Below are 12227 nucleotides of genomic sequence, written 5' to 3' on the forward strand. Positions count from 1 at the left end.
TACCTGGCTTTGCCTTCTATATTTTGGTGAAAGGGATTGCCAGATTCTTAAGGGAGATATATACCTCATAGCTTCTACATGTTTCTGTCAATTTGTTTTGTGTAAGCTTAGATAAAACTTAGCTTTCATGAAAGTATTCTTTACTACATGCACCTGCTTTAGACACTTGTTTTAATGATGGATGTTAACTGTAATAGGTGGCTAGGAAGAGCAGAGGCTGGACAACATGTCTAGAATGTGTAAGGATTGACAATATTAATAAAGCCTTTTTCTTCAAAGAAAAAATAAGCCAGGATAGTTCTAAGGATTTCCACAGCAAATAGAATCGAAATTATTTTCCACTGGCAAAAAGCTCTGTGTGGTATGTCTCAGATCTGACTATCTAACAGTTCTCCCTATCACACACCCCCTAATTTTCTCTCTCATACCAGATTAGCTTTCCTTGTTCACCTCTTACATAAAAGGCCATTCCTGTCTCAGGCCCCTTACCCTCGTTTCTCATTTTGCCTTAGGGTTTGCTACAATTACCTCCCCATTTTCCAGATATGTACTGAGTATCACCTTGGTGAAGTGGTCAGAACTAATCACCCAATGAACATGCCTTTCTGTGACCCTCTTTACTCCCACCCTCAAAACATCATCTCCTTTTTGGGCCTCATCCTCCTCTTTACTCTTGTTCATTCTCTGAAATTTCAGTATCGTTGATGACCAACCACATAGCATGTGTGACTCACAACTAGGGGTGTGTGTGTGTATAATTTTATTAACCACATTCTTCTCCTGTTTTGGGAAGTTGTTATTTTTTATGTCTTTATTGTTTTATGATTTTATTCAAAGAGTATATATATATATATATATATATGTCTTATAAGGGTGAGTTCTATACGTCAGAGCAGAATGCTAAGTGGCAGGGATGGGCTTGGTGAATATAGTTTCCTTGTGTTACTTCAGTTCTCTTTCCACTGTCCCATAAAGCCCTTTTAAATCTGTTTTAGCTCAAGTAAGGTCATTATGTGTCTTGAGATAGAAGTTACTGTCACACATTAGAACTGATGCCTGGGACACTTCAGTGTTCTCCATGTCTTCATCTTTACTTTCTTTTTTTTTAAGTCCTAAGAAGAATTGAGGATCAGGGATGTGAATATTAACTTTACTTTTGAAGGATTTTTGTTAGAGGCAGTGGTGAGAGAAACTCACATTATCCGAATGTCAGAACAGTGGCTCCTGTACAGGTGTCTCACACCAAGTGATATGTGAGGGTTTGGTGGTAGTTATCTGTTGGAGAGACAGCCAATTCCTGAACTGATGTCGTTTTCTTTCTTCAGTTCTACTTTCTTTACTTTCATCCTCACATTCTGAATGTGGAGTGAACACAAATTTAAGATATAGTGCTCTCCTCTGAAAGTCATTTCCAGTGATGAAATTTGATTAAAAACACAGATATCCTAGGTCTTTACTGGGATTACTTCTCATGATAATGGAGGTCTTAGAGTTTACATTTGTGATCTGGGTTGGGGGCAGTTATATAGATAACATATAAATAATATACAGATAATACACAAAGAGGAAGATGCTGTAGAGTTTTTCTCAGAATTACTATCCTCACATTCATGAAGAAATTCTGAAAGAATATGAAAAATATAATTTTTAGCATGACTAAATTTCTAGAATCTACACACTTCAAACTCTTTCCATTGAGCTGGTAAATAAATGGCCATCCCTTTCATGGGGCTACTCTATGAAACATGAAAATTTAGCCCATTTTCCAAACTCCAAGTTTGTTTCAGAAAACTTTATCCTTTGCCAGGTGAAAAGGAGGACAGAGATTATCTGAAACCAAAAAAAAAAGAGTGCATTATCTTCTTTCTTATATAAGTGAAAGTAATCAAAATCTTTAATCAAGGCTTTTCTTCAATAGCATTGATTAGTCTGAAAAAGAGGTGCACATCTCCGTATAAAAGTTTGATAATCTTTCAACAACAACAACAAAATTCTAGATGAATGTTCTAAGAACTGGGGACATGGCTCATTTCCAGGTTATATTCTAGAACAGAGGTCAGTGAATTATGCCCTGCACACCAAAATCAGCCTTACACCTGTTTAATGTTCACCTTTGCTTTTTGCTGTTTTCCTTTTCTTTCTTTTGCTCCCCCCCCCACAAATCTCTGTGTGTGTGTGGGGGGGGGGGGGTGTTGGGGACTGAACCTGGGGCTTCATATGTTCCAGGCAAGTGCTCTCCCACTGAGCTGCCTCACCAGCCCTGGCACCTGTTTTTGTAAACAGAATTTGGCTGGAGCACATCCACACTCACTGCACACTCTCTGTCCATTGTTGCTGTCTTGCAATTACAAATCTGAGCTGTGAAAGATATAATATCATCTAAAAATTTTACTATTTTTCAAAGCAAGCATGTGCTGACCTGTGTTCTATAGAGAAACAATATTTTATGTTTACTGAGCCTCAAATTCCCTGTGTTCACTTTTAACTAGTAGAAATCTAGATTATCAGAGATTTCTCCCAGGGGCTATGCCACAGCTCAGCAGAAGATGCTAGATTTCCCCGCAGTGAACATTCCATACTGGGAATGACGCCAGTCTCCATTGTATGGCCAGAAGCTTAGACTCCCTAAAGGCTAACTATGAATTCAATTTGGCCCCCAAACCAATCATTCACTTTACAGATATTTTCTGAGCACCTATCATGTGTCAGATGCCATTTCTGATGTGTTTGGGATATCTTTGTCAACACACAGAAAAAGATCCCCACCTCATGTAGCTTATACTTCAGGAGACAGAGTCAGAATTATAAAACAAGTAACCATCATGATTGTGTAAGGGTGATAATTATTAAAGAAAATGTTCAGCTGTATTAAAGTGATTGAGTAGGCTAGGGCTATTTGTGGTATTGAGTAAGATAATTAGACCAAACAGGTCCTAGAGATGGGGATGATTTACTCTTCACTTGCAAATGGGAGAAATAAAGGCAGAATAGCACAAGAATGGTAGAGAAAGAAGATACTAACCCTTTGGCCTGGATTTCTCCCTAAATATTTTGCCTACCATTTCATTTTTCTCAATGATATCAACGCCCAGATTTTCAGTATTGTTCTCAATGAAGTTCACAATCTTCTGTTCAGCATCACAATTTACCACCTCTTTGAAGATAGAAAAACACTTGACAGATACTGGGTAGCACAGTGGCACTTGCAGAAGACCAACCAGGTCTGGAGCCACCGGGAAGGATGGAGGGAAGCTGAGAAGCAATGGAGTGGGTTTTACCCTGGTCCTGCCTTGCTCCCTGTGAGTATGACATTGGTGTCATTTCTAACACATTTTTTTTTCCATCAAGTCATGAAAAATGCCATCAAGCAGGTTCATGGCAATGAACTTTATCATGTGTTCCCTGAGCTGTGGAATGATAAGTTATTAATATGGACAGAAGACATCTAGTCTAGGCTAGTTGTCCTCAAGTTTTAATGGACCAAAGAATTTACTGGGAAAAAACCCTACACTTCATTCCCAGAAATTCTAATTTGATAGTTGAGGAGAAAGCTCACAAATTTTTATTTTTTTAAGGAGAAAGAAGAGAGAGAGGGGGAGGGAGGGAGGGAGAGGGAGGAAGAGGAGAGAGAGAATCTTATTATTATTTTTTTTTTTTTGTAGATGGACACAACACAATGACTTTATTTTTTTATGTGGTGCTGAGAATCGAACCCGGGTCCTGCCCGTGCTAGGCAAGCGCTCTACCGCTGAGCCACAATCCCAGCCCACAAATTTTTATTTCTAACAATTTCTCAGGTGATGCCCAAGCTGCCACTCTAAGAACCACACTCAAAATAACACCTATCTTGTTCAGGCTTTTCCTTTTTCACAGTGGAAATACTGAGTTCAGAGAAGGGAAGCAACTTCACTAAAAAGCTTAGCGACAGCTAAGCTACAGTCTTTGTACCACTCAGGATCCCTTCCAAGCAAGATTCCTTGTTGGAGATTAAAATGCACACGCACAGATAGCAGTGACAAAGATGAAGCACCTTATTGCAAGCTGGTACTAGCTTATATAGAAAGTGAGAGTCAGTTATCTTAAACCAGGAAGCTCCCGGGGCCAATCATGGTAAAGGTCACGTCCACCCTGCATAAGATTCATGGGGAGCACGAACTGTCCACGAGCGAGCGCGGAAGACAGGAGGACCAATTAGAAGGTTTTCAAAACAACTTGTTATCTGCCCACTGGCAACTTGCCCACCGCCATGTTTGAAAGGCCTGGGGAGTTCTCAGGGAGACTCCCAACACCTTTCTATCATTTTCTGAATAACTTATTTAAAAAGACTTTATATTCAATATGTGCAGCAATAAAACATAAACACATTACACCTATGAAATAATACATTTTTGTTTCAATTGCTAAGTCTGGTAAGTGGTTCTGCTTGTAGAGATTTAGAGTGGTTTACTTGCTGCTACAAATGAAAGGTCATACCGAGAGCAGAAATATGGAAGAAAGGCAAATTACTATGCTCAATGCATGGCTTTTACCCTGGCAACAGAACACCTATGAAATGGGTAAGAATTTCAGGTCAGTAAGAGCCAAAATGAAAGACACAGGAAAAATCTTAACCTAGGTCTGGATTGTTTACATTTTCTTTCTTTCAAGAAGCTGTGAAATATTAACTAAGATACTTTGTCTGTTTGTGTACTCATTGTTGTGCTCCAAGCCACAATAGCCTCCTCTATTCCTAGACTAAAGCAGCTGTGTCTAGTGAGTCCTTACTACAAGAATCCTTCTTTCACCCAGCAGAGTTGTAGCTCCCTTAAAATAGTCACAAAGAAAAACAAGCCACACCCCGGCCAGGAACCTGGACAGCAAAAGCAGTGGAAGTGAAAGCAGGCTGAAAAATCTGCTTCCTTTCCTCTGGGAACAGTGTGTCCATGCTGACTAACTGGGGAATTCCAGCTACCCAAATTATTTTGTTCCTTGTCAGGATAGAGTGAAATTTCTGCTCTTGTATGTGAATTTCATCTTTGATACAGCAGTTTCTGTAAAGAAAACATACACATTCACATGCAGATAAAAGTCTCTGTGTTCTGTGTTCCAGTCTATTTTCAGCAGTGTCAATAGATCCAGTTAAACTCTATTTGCTTCTGCCACTACCAGCCTCTAAGGAGCAGGAAGGCATTCCTTCAGCCCAGGACTTGTGAATTTGGAACACTTTAGGGGAGAGGGAGAATGACAGAGAAGTGTCCAAAGGTGAAACTCCTACCACTGTTTAAAGCCCAGATGAGTATTTTTTTTTTTCCCAGTCTCTCCTGTTCTTTTGTTAGTTTGGAGTGCTATTTACCTTTGAGATTCATACATATATTTTGTTTATTAAAGAAATTTTTTATTTAAATTTTCAAAAATGTGTACCTAATGATGGTCATTAAAATGAAATAATAGAACAGCTTACACTGTGGAGAAAGGATTATCCACTTTGTTTAATTTCACAGGTAACCACAATTATATATTTACTTTGCATTGTTGTGAATTTTTTTCCCCATATTCTTTTGTAAAGAATTCCAACCCAATGACTTAATACAACACTGATTTTATCACTGGCGCGCACACACATACACACACACATACACACATACATACATATTCTTTTCAGTGTGGGTATTGAACCCAGGGGTTCTCTGTCATAGATCTTCATTTCAATTTTTATTTTTGATTTTGAGATAGTGTCTTGCTAAGGCTGGCTTCCATCTTGTGATCCCCTGCCTCAACCTCCCAAGTTGCTGGGATAACAGGCATGTGCCACCATGCTAGGCTAGTCTCTTTATGTTCTTTGCCTTAACTCTAAACTGAATTTATGAATTGGTTTTGGCTGCCATGATGCCCTAGATGGACTTCTTGAAGTTCTGAGTCCTGCTTTTACAAAACCTTGTGCACTTTTACCTTTTGGACATCTGAATCTCTATGTCAATAAACCTGGGCTAATTTGATAGAGGAAAAGAGCCAACAAATAGAGGAGAGCCCAGTGACCCAGCCGTTGTCATCTTATACCAGCCTTGAATCAGGTAATCTCCAAATATGAAGGATCTTCATCTTTTTCTTAGAGATGCCTACCTATGTGCAGGTGATCTCAGAAACATTGATGATCAGCAGACAGTAAGAACCAGCCAGCTGACTGCTTGCCTTGTGAGCAATAGTAAATGGTTATTCATTAGACCATAGAATATTTGGATGTTTTGAGACTTAACAATAGATAACTGACAGGCACATATTTATCTATAGCTTTTTCCTTTTAGTACTAGTATTGTATAATCAAATTAACAATCATTTCTTTTTGCATTTTTTTTTCATTTGTTCTAATTAGTTATACATGACAGTAGAATACATTTTGACATATCATACATAAATGGAGTATAATGTACTGCAGTCTGTCTGGGCACAAAATCACGAGCCACTCACAGCCTTGTAGATTCAAACAGCAATTCTTTATTCCAGAACTCTACACGCACGTTCTGGGGAGAATCCACCTGCACTCTACATGCACGTTCTGGGGAAAATACACACTTCCACTGGGCTCTGCATCCCAAAATACTCTCTGAATCCCACGAGAACTCAACGGGAACTCAAGGAGTGGGCGGTTGCCTGAGGCAGCAGGATACTCCCTATTCCCAGCAGGATACACCCTAAACCTGGACCCACCCTAATCCAGCAGGATCCTCCCTAAACCCGGATCCACCCTGGTCCTTGAGCAGGGTCACCTTTCTCAAACAATCATGCAATGTCACTGCAAATGACCTGGGTTCAAGGCAAGCCCATTTCCACAATGGAGAGTCCTCCCTCTAAGCAACACGGGATAGGCTGACAAGGAAATTGCCATGCGTCATTCCTACTTAGCTATGGCTCTCAGCAATAATGTCTTATTCTGTTTAAACATGATATAGAAATATACTAGTTATGTAATTCCTAGAATTATGCTAGTTGTATAATATGCACATAGGGTAATAATGTCTGATTCATTCCACTGTCCTTCCAACCCAAAGACTTCTTCCCATCCCTTCACTCCCCTCTGTCTAATCCAAAGTACATCTATTTTTCCTAACCACTACAACCCCCCTTTTGTGAACTAGCATCTGCATATCAGAGTAAATATTTAGCCTTTGGTTATTTGGGATTGGCTTATTTTTCTTAGCATGATATTCTCTAATTCCATTTATTTACCAGCAAATGCCATAATTTTATTCTTCTTTAAGGATGAGTAACATTCCATTGTGTATGTATACCACATTTACTTTATCCATTCATTTATTGAAGGGCACCTAGGTAAGTTCCGTAGTTTAGCTATTGTGAATTTAGCTTCTATAAACATTGTTATGGCTGTATCAGTGTAGTACGCTTCTTTTAAGTCCTTTGGGTATAAACTGAAGAGTAGGATAACTGGAAAAATGATGGTTCCATTCCAAGCTTTCTGAGGAATCTCCATACTGGTTTCCATAGTGGTTGCATCAAGTTGCAGCCCCACCAGCAGTGTATGAGTGTGCCTTTTCCCCCACATCCTCGCCAACATTTATTGTTGCTTGTATTCTTTACAATTGCCATTCTGACTGAAGTGAGATGAAATCTCAGTGGAGTTTTGATTTGCATTTCTCTAATCGTTAGAGATGTTGAATATTTTTTCTTGTATTTGTTGATAAATTGTATTTCTTCCATCTGTTCATATCCTTAGCCCACTTACTGATTGGGTTATTTGTTTATTTGGTGTTAAGTTTTTGAGGTATGTATGTATCTTAGAGATTAATACTCTATCTGAGGTGCATGCAGCAAAGATTTTCTACCATTCTGTAGGCTTTCTCTTTAGGTTATTTATTGCTTCCTATACTGTGAAGACGCTTTTTAGTTTGATTCCATCCCAATTTTATTGATTCTTGATTTTACTTCTTGCACTTTAGGAGTCTTGTTAATGAAATCAGTTCCTAAGACAACATTGTGGAAACTTGGACCTACTTTTTTCTCTATTAGGTGCAGGGTCTTAGGCGCAGGGTCTCTTGTCTAATTCCTAGGTCATTGATAGACTTTGAGTTGATATTTGCGCAGGATGAGAGATAGGGTTTTAACTTCATTTTGCTACATGTGGATTTTTAGTTTTCCCAGCACCATATGTTAAAGAGGCTACCTTTTCTCCAATGAATGTTTTTGGAGATTTTGTATAGTATTAGATTTATGTAGGTATTTATGTGATATGAGTATCTATGTGGGTTTGTCTCTGTGTCTCTATTCTGTAGCATTGGTCTATGGGTCTGTTTTGGTGCCAATACCATGCTGTCTTTGTTACAATGACTCTGTAGTATATTTTAAGTTCTGGTGTTTTGATGCCTCCTGATTCACTTTTCTTGCTAAGGATTATTTTGGCTACTCTGGGCCTCTTATTTTGCCCAAATGAATTTCATGATTGTTTTTCTACTTCTATGAAGAATGTCATTGGGATTTTAATAGGAATTGCATTAAGTCTGTATAACTCTTTTGGTAGCATGACCATTTTGACAATATTAATTCTGCCTTCCCAGGAGCATTGGAGATCTTTCCATCTTCTAAGGTCTTCTTCAATGTCTTTCTTTAGTGTTCTGTAGTTTACATTGTAGAGGTCTTTCACCATTTTTGTTAGATTGATTCCCAAGTGTTTTATTTTATTTTTTTGAAGCTATTGTGAATGGAAGAGTCTCCTTAATTTCTCTTTCCATGGATTCATCAGTGGCATACGTATAGGAACACATTTGATATACGGGTATTAATTTCGTATCCTGCCACTTTGCTGGATTCATTTATTAGTTCTAGAAGTTTTCTGTGGAATTTTTTGGATCCTGTTAATATGGAATCATTTTGTGGGAAGTTCTTCTTTTTGTATTCATATTCTTTTAATTTTTTCTTCTGTCTGATTGCTCTGGCTAGAAGTTGAAGGATGATGTTGAATAAAAGTGGTGAAAGGGGGTTTCCCTGTCTAGTTACAGTTCTTAAAGGGAATACTTTCACTTAGAATGATTTTGGCTTTGGGTTTAGCATACATAGCTATTACAATGTAGAGATGTGTTCCTACTATCCCTTGATTTTCTAGTGTTTGGAACATGAAGGGGTGTTATATTTTGTTAAATGCTTTCTCTGCATTTATTGAGATATGTTATTCCTACTGTTTGAGTCCTAGGTAGGTGAGCCAAGAGAAATACTGCCTCACACTAATTCACCATCTTTGAGCCAATAATTTTGTTTTTGACTTCAGAATGTATGACAAAATTTTTAAAAAGTCATAGTAAAGACTATCTAGTTTTTGAATGGTTGTATAAAATAGATATCAGTGTATTAAAATTTTAAAATGTTTTGTTCGGTTAATATGTTTAAAAGGCAAGTAAATCAGTAGTATGGAAAAGCATATAATAAAAACCATCTTCTCCCGTTTACCCTCAGTCCCACATTCTAGTTGTAATTTCTCTGTTATTTCTGATAGTGTTTTATTTTTCCAGTGATAATATTTAGAACACTTAATAATGCCTATTCTATCACTCTATCTCCTGATATATTAAGTAAAATAATGCCACTGACTACCATGTATGAAAAATGAAATGTGTCTCTATCTTGTTGGTTACCATGACTCTCAGCTTTTTTCTTGATTAATTTAGAAAATAGTCAATAGTATATTCACACTTCCTTTTTCTTCCAGCAGTATTGCTCATTAACTTAAATCTTCTGTATATAATTTGATGACAGCTGTCCCATGCCATTTTTCTCCATCGTTTAACACCTCCAATAATGTCATCATCTTGTTTTTCATTACCTTCATTATGCAAAAAGTACATAACACAAAATTTACCATCTTCACCATTTTTATGTGTTTAGTCCAGTGACATTGGACACATTCATAGTATTGTGCCACAGACAGCACTAGGGAGCTCTAAAACTTTTTTTTTTTTTTCATTTTGTACAACTGAAAATGTGTACCCACTAACTAATAAATGCTTGCTATGGTTTGAATATCATTTTAGCATGTTCCTCCAAAGATATATGTGCCTGAAACTTGGTTCCCAGTGTGGTGGCATTGAAATGGTAGAACTTTTAAGAGGTGGGGCCTAAGTGTAAAATAATTACACCATTGGGGGCCCACCTTTGTAAGGTATGAATGTTTATATCATGGAGTGAGTTGATTCTGGCAAGTCTTTTGGTTGTTATAAAGTAAGAATATGCCAAGTACTTGGTTCCCTTTCAGTTTCTCTTTCATGTTGTGATATAGCCATGGGGTCCTTGCAAGGATATTTTTTGGACCCTCCAGACATCAGAATCATGAGCCAAATAAACCTCTTTATTTTTAAAAGTACCCAGGCTCAGGTATTCAGTTATAGCAACATAGAAAGGACCACTTCTTCCTCTTCCTAGCCCCTGGCAACAAACATTCTGCTATCCATTGATCTCTGTGAATTTGACTATTTTAGGTATCTCATAAATGTGGAATCATACAGTTTTGTTTTGTTTTTGTGGATTGCTTATTTTTCCTCACATAATATCTGCAAAGTTTATCTGTAGCATATGTCAGAATTTCCTTCCATTTTTAAGGCTAAATAGTATGCATACACACGCACATATTCATATTCACACACATACATATACATACGCACACATTTCACATTTTGCTTATTCATTCATCAGTTAGTAGATACTCAGATTGCTTCCATGTTTTAGCTATTGTAAATAATGCTGCCTATGAAATGGGTATACAGATATCTGTTTGAGACTCTACCTTCTATACTTTGGGGTATACACCCAGAAGTGGGATTGCTACATTGCTTGGTGATTCAATTTTAATTTTTTCAGAAACCACCATACTGTTTTTCACAGTGGCTACGTAATTTTACACCCCTACCAACAGTGCACAGTGGCTGTAATTATACCACATCCTTGAACAACAATTGTTATTTTCTGTTCTTGGAGGGTTTCATGTTTTATAGTAGCCAACTTACTGTGTGAGGTGATGTCTGCATAGAGTCCAGAGGATACAGATTTCTCATCACAGTTTTAGGCACCATCTCTTTCTATCCTACTGCTGGAGGTAAGTCACAGCTGGTTCTCTTTCCTCAGTGAAGTGCTGATATTTTATGAGCCATAAGCTAAAAAATCCAGTCTGATTTTCCCACTTCATTTTCACACACTCACCATGTTAACTGAAATCCTATTGTCAATTAAGGAATACCAAAAGGCACTGTTAATTTGTTTTAATTTTTATTGAAATAAAAATGTTTAAATACATGTACAAAAGTGCTTCTTAAAGTTGATAAAGGAAGGCTGGGCTGCCTGTGGTTTCCTGCAGAAGAAATAAAGGAGAGAAGGTCAAGAGGTTGCAGCCTTTGTTCCACTCGTTACCATGACTCTTCCATTGTCTCCCATGTGCTTGCTGATACCCTTGATATCCACCTGTGTCCTCTGAACTCTAGTCAGGAAATGGCACTTAAAGTGAACTTTGCAAAACCTAAGTTATAGTATATCACTTCTCTGTTCAAAGCACTTGAAGGGTTTTCCTTCTCACTCAGGACAAAAAATAATTAATATTTGCTATGGGATCACCAAAGCGTTTGGCTCAGGCTCATCCCCATTTCTCTGAATCTATCTCTGCCATTTTTTCCACTCTCATTCTTCTCTGGCTACACTGGCTTCTTGCAGCTCTTTAAACATAGCAAGCACATCTCCACACCAGGGCATTTTTACTTGCTTTTGTCCTAGGATGGGACACTTTTCCTGGGTAGGAATCACAAGGTTTATTTCCCCTCTCTGTCCATTCATTGTTCTGATTTCATCATTTCAAATAATGCTTTCCTGAAAAACCTATCATTAGCAGTACAACCTCTACCTCTTGGTGTCCCCCTTTGCTTTTTTATTTTCTACTTTACTCTTATCTCTCTGTGACTTATGATAAATGTATGTGTTTATGAATTCAGATCCTGATTCCACTTATTAGACTACGAGATCTTTGAGGGTAAAGCTTCCATTTACTTTGTTCCCTGGTATGTTTCATGCACCTGTAACAGAACCTGATAGTGCTGACAAATATTAGTCAAAAAATAATTCAATTCTCAAATGTGGTCCTATTGGATGAATTAGATAACAAAGCCTGTCCTGAAATATCTATGCAATTTTATGACTAAAGTGTCAGAAAGAAGGGATAAAAAATGAATTCAGTACATATTTTCAGTGTTGAAATAAATTTTAAA

At 37.7% G+C, this 12227-nt stretch overlaps 1 protein-coding gene across 5 annotated transcripts in view; it reads right to left on the bottom strand.

Annotated features, from left to right (window-relative positions):
* Nucleotides 1–11224: 11224 nt before the first annotated feature.
* The window catches only part of LOC101964473 (caspase-4), a 28252-nt gene continuing 27249 nt past the window's right edge, over nucleotides 11225–12227 (bottom strand). For all 5 annotated transcript variants that reach the window (XR_013437864.1, XM_078046937.1, XM_078046936.1 and 2 more), the window contains one exon: nucleotides 11225–11323. Coding sequence is in view for 4 of the 5 variants with exons in the window: in XM_078046937.1 (XP_077903063.1) it covers nucleotides 11322–11323 (2 nt within the window). In the remaining variant the exon portion in view is untranslated. The remainder of the gene's footprint in view (nucleotides 11324–12227) is intronic.

Source organism: Ictidomys tridecemlineatus, chromosome 4 (genome assembly GCF_052094955.1).
Source record: "Ictidomys tridecemlineatus isolate mIctTri1 chromosome 4, mIctTri1.hap1, whole genome shotgun sequence".
NCBI lineage: Eukaryota > Metazoa > Chordata > Mammalia > Rodentia > Sciuridae > Ictidomys > Ictidomys tridecemlineatus.